This window comes from Maylandia zebra, linkage group LG23 (assembly GCF_041146795.1).
Source record: "Maylandia zebra isolate NMK-2024a linkage group LG23, Mzebra_GT3a, whole genome shotgun sequence".
NCBI lineage: Eukaryota > Metazoa > Chordata > Actinopteri > Cichliformes > Cichlidae > Maylandia > Maylandia zebra.
In genome coordinates this window covers 29,228,520-29,242,312 of record NC_135188.1, presented here as the reverse complement: position 1 = coordinate 29,242,312, position 13,793 = coordinate 29,228,520, and the positions used below count along the sequence as shown (strand labels likewise).

Here is a 13,793-nt window from a genome sequence, read left to right as displayed (position 1 = left end):
ATAGTACCATATCGCCCCATTAGAGCATTTCACTCTCAAACTGTGGGTTAGGGTTACTTGTGGTTCCTAGAGTATTTAAAGTAAAATGGGAGGCATAGCCTTCAGCTTTCAGGCCACTCCGCTGTGGATCCAGCTCCCAGTTTAGATTCAGGAGACAGACACCCTCTCTACTTTTAAGCTTAGGCTTAAGACTTAATAAAGCATATAGTTGGGGCTGGACCAGGTGACCCTGAAGCTTTCATGTTTTGAATGTGTTAAAATGGGACAAAATAAACATAAAAAAGTAACCCACTTATGAAGGGCTCTCCTTTATTCTAAAAATATTTGAATGCAACCTTGCCCTTTTGTGCTCGTGGCCCGCACTGTTAAAAAAGACTAAATTAGTAAACAGGCGTAACTGTTGCTAAGTGGTTACCGGTCGTGTTCGTGTTTTCAGGCCGGGGTGCTGACATTTTCTTTCGCTGGTGATCTTTCCTTTGTGTTTTCAGCCACAGCAGACTCCACTATGTTTGCCAACAGCACAGTTATCCCAATCTGAACTAGAGATGGCACAATACCACTTTTTTATGTCCGATACCGATACCATAAATTTAGATATCTGCCGATACCGATATGAATCCGATATAGTGTTTTTTAATCAATAAAACTGTTTTTTTTTATTTCTTGCTGCATATTGTATAAGTTCATACTCAAGTTTAAAAAAACAACAACACTAAAGCTATTCTGTTATACCTGTATGTAAAAAATACACTGCACCCAAAATATTTCATAGTTCAGCAAAACTGATCAATCTAATGAACTTAAACCTACTCCATCCTTCCTATTCTGGTATTTTAAAGAGTAAGCAACCTAACTAATAGGGTTACAAACTTCCAGCAAAAAAAAAAAATAGGGAACCACCCCCCACCCTCCAGCTCATGATGCTTAATCGACGTAATCAATTTTAATTTTTTCAACTGCAACTTGATGCAGTGTGAAAAAAAAATGCACAGAAATAAATTATTTTTCAAGAATAATTAAATAGATTCAACATCTTTCTTCTACAGAATTGCAGACTGCACAGATCATACCTTCCCAAAGGAAAAAGTAGTATAGCTTACCAGGGTATATTAGACTTAACAGTTACTATATATAGTAATGGACTTCTATATATTTTACATAAGATTAAAACTTTGGGTGTAAGATTCAGACAATTATTTATTAAAAGCTAGACATTTTAAACGAGAATAAGAAAGAAAAGTATGTCTTTGTGCCCCCTTTTCCCTGTTAATGCCCTATCGGCCCCCCTGGCTAAACTTTGCTAGATCCGCCCCTGCACAGTTACCAGCCGTCAGCTACGTAGAAAAAGATCCTGGTGTAGAAAGTAATAATAAATAAATTCTAACAACAGATTATCAAGTTTAAGCTGGTTTGGTAGCGAGGCTACAAATACACACAGCCGCTCTATCACGTGAGCACACTGCTCCGACATGCTACGGTTATGAGCCGAGTTACGCCATGTTGCAAGTTTTGTGAGGTGCTTTTTTGATATTTAATGGATCGATTACATTTTTTTATTTCTCTCCGATATCTGATCCAGTAATTTACATCAGTATCGGACCGATACCGATACGTAATATCGGATCGGTCCATAGTGTGAACTGAGTTGCTTTTACCGCTACTAGAAACACAAAACGCATCAGATTTAGGAGAAAAAAAATTCAAATTTTTTTGGGAAATCCCTACTTTTAAACTAGTATAGAAATGTACAAATGAAAGAAGAGAATAGATGGACTGCGATTAAATGTGTCAACAAAAGAAAAACAGCAGTTCAGATATTCACTAGTCTCTATAAGCGAGGGTGATGAATTTGCCTGACGATAAACACTCTGATTTCTCATAAGAATAAACTTCCAGGAAGAGATCAGGAAAGGATGAGCCTGTGAGGCGGATGATGAAGGGATAGAGTGAGTGGATGAGAGAAAAAGGAAGGAGACAAAAAAAGAGAAAAAGCAGGAGCGAGGGCGTCCCAGTAGGCCTCTTTGTTGGGCAGCGATTTAGAGATTTACAGGCTCTTGTCCTTCTGTGTGTGTGTGTGTGTGTGCACATCTGTGTCTGTGTGTGTGAAGAGAGAGTAATTGAGCCTCCCTTCATCCAATATTTACCCACCAAACCGGAGCAATCATGCGAATTATGTTTACTGGGAACGAAGTGTCTTTCTTCCTCTTTAGCTTTCTTTCTCCTTCCCACTTTCCCCCAATCCTCCGCCGTCTCTCTCTCTCTCCTGGCAACTAGATACCGAATCAAGATCCTAGCCAGGAGTAAATCACAAACACACACGCACACACACAGGGAAAACATGCCCATCTGTATTGATGATGGCCTAATTTAGATCTCTTTATTGGACTGATTTACGATGGCCAGACAAATCTGGGCATCTGGACCGAAGTATGTGTCTGTGTGTGTGTTTGTATATGTGTGTGTGCGTGCGTGCGTGCATGCGTGCGCGCAGGGCTGTCCAGTTAAGCCGACACCAAACCGGACACACAATATCCTCCCTTCTTTGTTCCCTTCTTTTCTTCCTGCGTTTCTCCCCCTGCCTCTCTTTGAGTCAGCGGTGTCCTTTTTGTCGTCTTGCTTCAGCACTTTGAGTTCTCTCGCCGCTGCCGCGATGACACGCGTCATCCCGAAAAACACACGGTGATCATCAAGCTGAAGAGGCGCCCGCAGCAGGGCACTTATAGGTCAAGGTCAGCGAATGTCTCACAGTGCAAGTGTGCAACTCGACAGTTTTTGCGATTTCAGATCATCAGTCACAAACAGCAGACGTGGGAAAACATTTCATTAGGTGCTAAAGGTGCATCGGAGACTACGACAGGCTCTACACCACTAACATACATGCAGAGAATATAAATGTCAGTGCGGAAATGCAATTTATGCAAGGAGATGTTGAAACGGAGGGGATCTGTGTTGGTTTAAGCTAAGAGCCGATTTTAACAACTAAAGGATGAAGGGATGTGCTCTGGGAGGGAGAGGACGCCTCAAAGGCACATTCATCTTAAAGATCAAGCTCAGGTTTCAACTTTTATTTGTCCCACGGGCAGTTTCACAGCAACCATTAACCAGCATCTTGACTTAGTGGTTTTCTCTGATTTCCTGCAGAGCTAAAAAGCAAGTATGTAGTTGTAGCACCTCCCGAGGTTTGATGGTATAATCTAGTTTTTGCTATGAAAGGGAATTATATTGTATTCTTTATAAATGATGTCATGGTTATAGCTTCTGTCTGTATTAATGTGGCTAAAAAGACTAAGAAATCCAAGATGATGTGATGGTTTTAGACCTGTGAGGCTAAGCCTGTACAGGAGCTGTAAAAGCAAATTTAAAGTATAACAAAAATAGTTTTAAACAGTCCAGAAAGTTTGATCTACTGCCCTTTTTTAAGAAATGCAGACACAAAGTTCTGCTAAGAGTTTGTTAATAATATTTTTAATGAACTGCTTTTACCCAGTTACAGTTTCCACTAAAAATAACAGAAAATAATAAATATATTATTCCCAAAATGCTGGCTTTAACAATTTAGATTAAAGTTTCCATGTATTTCTGTTATACTTATATACATAGTAATGTAAGTAATGTGAAATGTGAGATTTAACAGAATCTAGTCAAATGAAATTTACTTGATTGGTATCCATTCTGTTTATACAAGCACATTAATAACATATTTGACTCATTATTAAATAAAAAAAAAAACAACTTTGATTTTATATCTTTCAGTTGCATTTTGTTCAAATTGTACATGTTTATTGAAGATGGAGAAACTTTTCTTTTCTTTTTAGTGCAGATTAGATTAGAGTCAGCTAATAAAAGTATTGCTACAAAGCCAATAAAATGCAGTTAAAGTCAAACCAGAACTGGAAAAAAAACTGTTTCAAGATACATGAAAAGCTGAAAGTGTTTTCTTGTGTTGACTAATTAATGTGGAAAACCCAGTCACTAAGTGGTTATTAAAATGTTTTCAGAATTTGCAGATTGATTATGATTCAGCTCATAAACCATGACCCACTGCTCTCACCTACATAAGCTTCCTGGTTAAAGGTATCGGTACCGGTATCGGCAATACTGGCTTTGTATTTGCTTGATATTGGATCGATATCAAAAGCTGTGCTATCGTACAGCGCTGACTTTCATTCAAGCTGGAAAATGTCAAGGATTTCCAAAGTTTATCCAAGCGTAGTTTTTAAACAGTTGTTGATGAGCCTGATGGAACCACGTCAGGAAAGCAAGAGTGAGAGTTTGTTCCATCTCTGCATGCGATGCATCATGAATTTGGGAGGAGGTGGGATGTTTTGGGCTGTTTTGCAGGTGACACTGCTGGGGACTGATTAAGAATTCAATAGGCTCTCATCCAAACTGGTCACAACAGCACTGTGCAAAAACACATCGTCTCATTAGGTTTGCACTAAGCGGAGCCATCATTTCTTTTTCCAACAGGACACACCTCCAGCTGTCCAATGTACTGTGTGTTTTTATGGGTCTCAAGGCGTTTTCACCCTCCCTAAGCTACAGGGCTTTCTAACTTATGAATTAAGAACTGAATTGAAGGACAGTTTAACCACAGAGAGTGACTGTGCATTGCATCTGGCCTCCACTGCAGAGTGAGGGGAAAAGCATCCAACGCAAGTGCACCACACATGTGGACGTTCCTTTAAGAGTGTAAGGAAAGCATTCCAGGTGATGACCTCATGAAGCTCTGAGTGGATGCCAAGAGTTATCAACATGGAGGCAGCTACTATGAAGAATAAGATGTAAAGCATATTTTGCCTAAAAACTTTGCTTCCTAGAAAATTCTGTGCATTATGCCACTTTTTATTTCTTCCACAGTGAGGTGGTAGGAGACCAGAATCAAAAAAGAAAAAGCAGATCTGATTTTAGAAGTAGACTCCTTCACTGTGTTGTAAGGACTGGTAGATGCTTCTTAAACAGGTAATGCTGATATTTGGCTTGTGCCAACTGTGCCAAAGTCTTTTGTTCAACCAATAGCATCACTACAACTTGGGCCCCAATCACACAGGCCTAACAGACCAGGCAACCTCTGGTCGCTAGGGAAAAATGTGTATTCCCTGACTGACTCCTGGAGATTAATGGCAGCAGGGAAGTAAAACTGGTCTGAAAGATAAATATCGTAACATACCCGCAGACCTCTATGCGATGAAAGCTAGCAAGTTGCGAAGGTCTCCAAGCTAAATAGTCAAGTTAGACACAAATCAGAAACAGAGACTGTCTGCCTTCAAAGTGAAAATGTAAAGGTGAATCTTCCTCATTTATGGTTCGTGTTGAATGTCACACTCAGTAATTGGTTAGTGTCTGCAGACAAGTTAGCTTCTTCTATGCAAACTACGGGAGACCAAATTTTTCAGTGCAGACTCTCTGTGTAGGTAACAACTTGCAACCACTTGCAAACCAGTTGGGGAATGGTTGGTTGACAGGTGGTCTCTGACCTCTGTTACTGTGGCCTAAGTTGTAGTAATTCAAAAGGTTGAAAAAAAATGGCCATCGTCCAGAAGAGCATAGTTGGAATAATTTGTGAAGCCAAATATCAGCATTATTCCATAGCAAACAGTCTCAAGGCCTGTGTGACTGAGGCCGTACTTCCCACACAGACTCTCTCTCTCTCTGCTCTTTATATTACTTGATATGGTCTTAAGTGACCTGTGATTGGCTAAAGTCTCACCTATATGCTACATTTTCTAAAGCCTGAAAAAGACCTCAGTAGAGTTTTGACTACCCAAGCTTTAATCTACTGAAGACTCTTTACTGAGTAGGTGTGTCCAAACTTTTGATACCATCCTGGAAAGTTTTAACTTTTATATGTGTGTGAGAGTAAGCTTGTATGTCGTGTGTGTGTGTGTGTGTGTGTGTGTGTGCGTGTGTGTGTGTGTGTGTGTGTGTGTGTGTGTGTGTGTGTGTGTGTACAGTAGCGTCTACACTAAGACAATGACAGAGGGCCTCATTGAAATAACTGTGGTCTCAGGGGGCCAGCTAAAAAAGAGAGAGGGTAGGTTAGGGTAGACAGAGTATATGAGAGTCCAGGGAATCATTTAGACTGCGAGTGTGTGTGACTGTGTATGCGTGTGTGTGCGTGGAGTGATTCATCCGTTCTGGTGGCAGCTAACCTTGGCATGTCCTGCCACGCGTGACGGGGGTTACACCCAGACAGCTCTGTGCCGTCCTCCACGTGTGTGTGAGCTTGTTGGGGTGTATAGGTGGGTGTACCTTGCCTTGAAGAGTCAGCTGTGTGTGTTTGGGTGTGTGTGTGTTTGCATCTGCATACAAGAAAAAGAGCCAAAAAAGAAGAATAAAAGGAGACAGGGAGGAGGGGGAGTATCCCAGTCAGGTTGTTTAGTGTCTTTGTATGATCTTGCCCCCGGGAGAAAGGGCAGGAAAAAAAGACTGAAAAATGTGTGTGTGTGTGTGTGTGTACCTCTCTGTGTGCCATTGTTCTGTTGTCAGAGTTACAATGACACACACACAGCATTAAAATCTACACACACACAAACACACACAGTCTGACGGATCACACACCACTGCTCACCTGTCATCGTCAAAGACTGCGTGTTTGTGATCTGCCATTATGTGAGAGTGTGTGCGTGTCCACAAGGAGCATGCATGCATGCACACACACACACACACACACACACACACACACACACACACACACACACACATACATCTGGGAGTTGTTAAGAATGGGGAAGTACAGGGAAGGGAAGTTCTGAAGAACAGTTTACTGACAGGAATAGTAATATTTGGTCACCTGAAACAGCCGCACACTTAATTCTTCATCATTTTGCGTCATCAGCATTCTGGAAGCCGGCCTGCTCACTATTTAAAGATTTATACATGTGTGTTGTTTTTCTCTATTTCAGTTCTCCCTTTTTTGACAGCGTATTGTTTAGTATTAGTCACGGCACATGTGTATCATGTCATATGGCATAAACCAACCTGTTCAAACAGTTACGCAAGAATGTGTCTTTTTTTATTTTGAGTTCTTCTTCATTTATTTTATGGACTTTTATGGCCACAGAAATAAAATGATCTCATTTATAAAGCAAAAATAAAATTAGTTGATTAACTATAAAGTATGCGCATGACTTAAACTGAATAAAAACATTAAATAAATAATTTGCAATAATCGCCAACATGTACGTGTTTACTCTGAATCTCTGAGCACATTTCAAGTTCAAGTTCACGATCCTCCTTTTGTGCTGCTGTATTTTTTACATAAAGACACGTCTCAAGTTGTCCTGTGATGTAACAGGATTTAATATGAATTTAAGATCAGCTACAATATTAACGCCCCTGATTCTCCTGTAGCTGTTCCTGCAGCAGAGCGCCAACATCTGGTGAGGACTGTTACAGCGGCAGATTAATATCCATAGTTTTGGCACTGGATACTACAGTCACATCTGGCTGCAATGTTCTAATGTCCACATCATTTTTCAGTTACTTTCCCTCTTGCACTCCAGGTTTTCTGAGGTGGAAATATGCTGTGCTTGTGCAGAAAGAAATGCAGAAACACAAGTGGGAAGTTTTTCCTTCAAAGATCAAATTGGTGATATCACCCATGATTTATTTTTTTCTCCTTTCAGGTTCCTGATCGATTCCTGGAGGTGGCCCAGGTGACCCTTCGTGAGTTCTTCAACGCCATCGTGGCTGGAAAGGATGCGGACCCATCCTGGAAGAAGGCCATCTACAAAGTGATCTGCAAACTGGACAGCGAGGTTCCTGAGGTCTTCAAATCCCCCAACTGTCTACAAGAGCTCCTCCATGACTGACTAGGCCAAGGGAAGAAGCAAAGCAAGCTAGACAGACCTCCGAGGACAGTGAGAAGACTGTAGGAAAATGCCGCCAAATGCTCGGAGTTAGACTAGTCGGAGGTCTGTGATGAAATGCGATTGAAGGTTTGTGACGTTCATAAAGATATGAACAGGCAGTTCTGTTCGGAGGCTGCCAGAGAGCTTCGCTTATGGTTATCATTTGGTCAGCCCGTCTTTTAAAAACAAGATGTTCTATGAAGAAAAAAAGCTTTTCCTCTTACATGAGGTGCCGGGCTGCGACCCAGAGTGCGGTTATGCTCAAATTAACATATTTTGTTGGGGAAATGAAAAAGCAAAATGGTGAGAAACAGAATCCCATCGAACTGGCAGAGAAGCTCCTCGTCCTTGAAAACCCTCGTCTTCTCTTTTTCCTCCGCCTTGTTTAAACTTTTCCATCCTTCTCCGGAGGAACAAAGGTGCGATGAAGATGACGATTTGACCTGTGACTTCGAGTCAGGGGGCAGACTAAAAATTAAAGAAGATAATATATGAAAAAAAGATCTTTTTATTGTGGATGTTTTTAAGTTACATGGACATTTTTGAGACAAAAAAGTGGTTTGTGTATTTTTTTCTTTCCTTTGTATAAGCTTACATCCTCTCTTCTACGACATGCACACAGATACACCCCTCATAGGAAAGCACAGTAGCATTCCCAAATCCTCACCTGAATCCAGACAAACTGGGCAAAAAACCCACTTAGTTGTTGTTTATCTGATTCATTTCCCCTCCTGTTTTTACTTAAGCCTCCTCTTATTGTACTGAGACTTACTGAGTGTCTATATTGACTGTGTGGCTCTCTCCCTGCCCCATCGCTCTCTGGCTGCCCCCTTCTCTTCACATATCCAGAGCATCAGAGATTCATCAGTACTGGGTTTTTTAGCAGATGCTAGAATTGACAGCTGCAAACATTTCAGATGAAAATCCACAGTAACTAAAAAAAAAGTAAAAATCTGTTCTAATGCATTAATTCAGCAGCTGCATTTAGGTCCTAATGTCAGCAGACTGAAATGTTGCTGCTTTTTAAAAATGTTTTATTTGTTTGTTTGGACCAACCCTGTATCTCCATATGCTGTTTGCGCAGGCGTTCCTTAAATTGTCTTTATTTGATCTGTACATGATCTGTACTGAACAGGCAAATAATCATTTTAGTTCCCTCTGGGGGACAAATGATATAATGCACGTTTCCTAATCTGCTGTTACATACGCACCAATGTCAAAACGATAAGATGAGTCACTGTTTTCTTTACAATACTTAAAAAACGTGGCACTGATTCATGAAACAAATTCTTGTGATATGTTTGAGGCTTGGTTTTGTCCATGATGCCCCCCTTAAGGCCTTCACTTTAAACCACTGTGTCACATTTCTTTTTAATTAAAAGTGTTGAAGATGTTCATAGATGCAAACAAAACAACGGTATGTCTCAGATGGTGCTTTGGCCACAGACTAATCTTTGGAAAAAATTGAAATCTGTGTTACACAATCATGATTTTTTTTTAAGTAATCATTAAATGTCCTGATAAGCACCAAACCAGTTCCCCAGGTACTTCCTCTCTGCTCTGGACAGCTGAGAGGGGGCAGCTGCACCGGCCGGGTCATGTGTGAAGTGTTTAAGGTTTTAACAGCTGAAGAAGAAAAAAAAGAAACAAAGCAAAAAAGAAGAAAAAAAAGACAACAAATGCTGATATTTGTAGCTTGTATAGATGTAATAAATACTCTGATCACTCTGATATTGTTATTATTTATAACTGAAATAATTATTCCTTTTAATGTTATTCTGATGATGATTATTAATGCTTGCTACAGATTTGACCAGTGGTTTAATCATGTTTATCCATCAAACTGCAACATGAAATAAATTATTCTTTGAACAAAAATCAGTCGGAGGTCGTTTGTAAGCTCGTCGCCACTTTCTTCCTGCTCTGTTTGCGCTCGGCTGAGGTGCGGAGGGCGTTGACCGCTTGAACGCACCAGCTCGCCGTCAACCCAAGCAGTAACTAGGCAACGCGATGGCCACTTTAACTCGGTCCATGCCCTCGTCCCCTCCCTCCCTCTCTCTCTCTCTGGATCCTGTATAGGGGGGGGGGGGGGACATGTGATCCCTTGTTGTTGTTGCTGATGAATTGAAAAGAGGAGCGCTGTGTGATTATTGTCAGCACAAAAGCCTCAAAAAGCTGCTGACGCCTAGATTAGGCAGTACAAAGACGCAGGGACACACACGCACAACACACAAAAAGACATAGGTACAGGCTCTCAGTTGCGCACACAAAAACACGGGGACGAGGCCCTCGTTGCCCTACGCTGCTTCTCACTCCCTTGTTCTCTCCTCCGTTCATCCTCTCACACCCCTCCATCACTCCATCGCTGATATTACTCTCCTCCTCCCCTCTTTTATACCTCTACTGTCTCCTCTTCGCTTCCTATCGCACAGATTTTATTTCATCTACCCTCCTCTAACGCCACTTACCTCCCTAACACACACAAACACACACCATGCCCTCTGTGTGTTGGCGCCAAACACTAACTGGCATCACACAATGCCAACCACCATCACCAGCATGGGATTAAGTGCCAGCACTCAATGTGCTTCTTTTTTTCCCCCCTTTCTTTCTTTCTCTCACCGACGCACACACGCAACAAATAAATACTGCCAGACTTCCTGCATAATAAAACAGTTTATAATTCTGTAAAGCTATGTCTCCTGTAATAATCCAGTCTCAATTAACATTTTTTGCCTCTATGTAGAAGTCAGAGGGGATTAAATTAAACAAAACAAAAATTCACAGGAACATTTGCCAAGCACGAAAATCTGAAACCACAAAGATGGAGGTGGCTGTCGCTGGCTTTAATGTGACTGCTTTGCATTCAGCAAAACCAAAAGTACCTTCAAGAAGAGGCTGAATAGCCACAAAACAAGGCCATCAAACGCCACTGTGACGGGGACGCTGTGTCCTTCGCCAAAAAATGGCCGCTTGCTCGACAACAGAGACTTCAGCCGCAGGGAACGTCATTTCTACAATCGTGTCTTTGTTTTTTTAGCACAGCGTTTGATTGACAATTTGGTTGTGAAACATCTGATCAGACAGCCACATTAAACACAAACTAGAACTACCAGATCATTTTTTTAATCCTTTCAAGGATATTCAAGGTTTTGTGGGAGTTGGACCAACCAGTCTACACATTCTTTAGTGGACTTGGGCAGGGCATTTGACCAGGTTCCTCAGGAAGTGTCAGAGGGTTTCTACTTCGGTGGTTGCAGGATCACCTCATTGCTGTTTGCAGATGATGTGGTTCTCTTGGCTTAATCAGGTGATGACCTCCAGGTTGCAGCTGAATGTCAAAGGGGCGGGAATGAGACCAAGTCTGAGGTCCTAATGGAAGGGTGGAGTGCCATTTCTGGATCAGCGAGGAGTTACTGCTCCAAGTGTAGAAGCCTAAATATCTAGGGGCTTTGCTCATAAGTAGAGTATGAGATTGGCAGAAGGATGAGTGGGGCATCATCAATGATGCAGACAATGTACCAGTATGTTGTGGTGAAGAGAGAGTTGAGTGTGAAAGCACATCTGTTTAGCTACAGTCCTACAAAAAGAAAGAATGAGAAGGAGGGTCCAGGTAGAGGTCTCTGCTTAAAGTGCCAGTATGACATCATACATCATAAGCCGCTGCAGTATTCTCCTGAACAACAGGTGTCGCCACGCAGACAATACCACCACATGAGCGCTGATGAAGGAAGAGAAGAAGCCAAGAAAAGACTTTACCGAGTGTGTTCTTTTCCCTCAAAGTCTCAAGTTTTCGAACTCTTGCAACATCCTCCTCTGAATATCTGTATGTCTCTGAGCTTTTGTGCTGCAATATTTTTAAAATGGCAATAAAAACTGACACAATCGTACACTCGTGTCATGCGATGGCTAGGTTCCAAATATCGAGAGGTGCACGACCAGCCAAAGCACCTCAAATACTGTGGTGCATGCCACATGATGGTGTAACATTCAGAGAGCATAAAAACACCCTTAGACTGCTACCCTTGCCACCCGGACCCACATAAATGGCAGAAAATAGATGTATGAATGAATGGTTGGATGACATCTTTTTAAATACTAAACAAAAAAAAAATCAAACACATTTGTCATTTATATGTCATGTTAACATGTCAGTTATACCCATCACATCCCCCTGCACTATCACTGTGCACAACGGCTGGTTTGCTCAGTACAACATGTGCTGTTACAAGAGATGAGATTAAAAGTTTGATTCCACTTTGCAGGGGATGTTTTTTCTTCATTTTATTGCTGAAATTTGCAACAACAAAAAAAAAATCTGTTAGTAGGTTTATTAAAATGTTGGTAAACCAACTTGCTAGGACATCTTGGAAGGTTGTCCAGCTACCCTCCATCCTGGCTGTTGAGGGCAAAAAGAGCTTCAAAGCAAATACAACATAAACATTTGACATCCTAATATTTTGAGCACATTCAAACCTTAGCAATGCTAAGAGGTTGGTGTCATGCAAACGAGTTTCTTTTAGCTTTTGCAGCATCTGCACCGCAGATGGGGTTAATAAAGACACATTAAACAGAAACTTGCAGATTTCAGCTTAAAAAGAGCACAACACAGATACACGCGCAAGAAGGCGAAGGGTATCTTGTGCATTAGCTTACTCTGCCAAAGCTTTTCATTTGAACAGGAGGAGCTGAACAGGAGGTGGGGTCACTCTTTCTTCTATATGATCATGTACGCGCACACATGCCGTCTGCCTGTGAAAGCACATCTGAGCAGCGCAACAATAAAACAGCTGTGTTTGTATTGGCCTGATGATTGTTTCATTCTCAATCACCCCATCATAAGCACAAACACACTTACGCAGACACAAACACACTTACTGTCCACAGAGATGGCATGACAGTGATTCATCTTGGGTAATAGCTGCTGTTATGGAGTAGGGAGACAGTTTATTATGAAGAAAATCTCTCCTCAACATTATTCTAATAGCTGCATCTTCTCTATGTTAACTGCTATTAAAGTGGACTGCAGTGTGTGTGCGTGTGTGTGTTTATTCACATCCACTGCAATACTGGGAGATGGATGCACTAGTCTGGGATGTAAGAGGAATAAAAAGTGCAACACTTAGATTGAAGTTGCAGTTGAAGATAGATTTTTTACACTCCAAAAAAACGAAAAACCCAAATTCAGCTTAACAATGATCAAATACCAGATTTTATATGTGGGTATCTGAATTATGATCAAAACGTTTTGACTCCACCTTCAAGGAACAGCAATAAAATGCTCCCACTGCTCATTCATGTTTATGTCGGTCCCTGGTTGTGCTCTGCTGACCACTTTCACGTGTGTGTATGTGTCAAACTCACGTAACCTTCATGCCGAGGATCATCACTGGTAACAAAAGCTGTTTCTGCAGCCGGAACCCAGAGGCCAAACAGCCGTTTTCACTGGAAGAGTCTGAAGAGTGCAAGCTTTGAGGTCTTTGGTAGCTGCGGCTCAGGAAGTAGAGGAGGCCATCTACCAACTGGAGGACAAGGATAGAACTAGTCAAAGTATCCATGAGCAAGCCCTGAGTTGTCTCTGATGTGTGTGTGTGGGTGTGTACACATGCTAGACAAGGAGCTTAAGTATAGAAAAAAGCACTTGTATGAATGGATTAATGAGGCTTGTAGTAAAAAGCACTTTGAGTGCTCTGTTAGAGTAGAAAAGTGCTGTATAAGTACCAGTCCATTTACCAGGAACAAGCTCATTGCTTTTGGTTTCCAAAATCACAGCGTTGTGGACCATGAATGTCCCCCCATGTTCTGACTGTGAGTGTGGAGTTTGACTCTGAGGTGTCTGAGGCAGAAAATGTGGCACAAACCACCTCGATGAGGGCTGCAATCTTGCCATAACTAAAACTCTACATAACTAAAAAGTCTTTGCTCATCACCACCTTACTG

General features: G+C 41.5%; 1 protein-coding gene across 1 annotated transcript in view; it reads left to right on the top strand.

Annotated features, from left to right (window-relative positions):
• Window positions 1-9,725, top strand: part of LOC101475634 (prospero homeobox protein 1) — a 43,696-nt gene extending 33,971 nt beyond the window's left edge. Inside the window, exon 7 of the mRNA XM_004571246.4 lies at window positions 7,629-9,725. Coding sequence (XP_004571303.3) covers window positions 7,629-7,814 — 186 coding nt within the window. The 3' untranslated portion in view covers window positions 7,815-9,725. The remainder of the gene's footprint in view (window positions 1-7,628) is intronic.
• The last annotated feature ends 4,068 nt before the right edge of the window (window positions 9,726-13,793 follow it).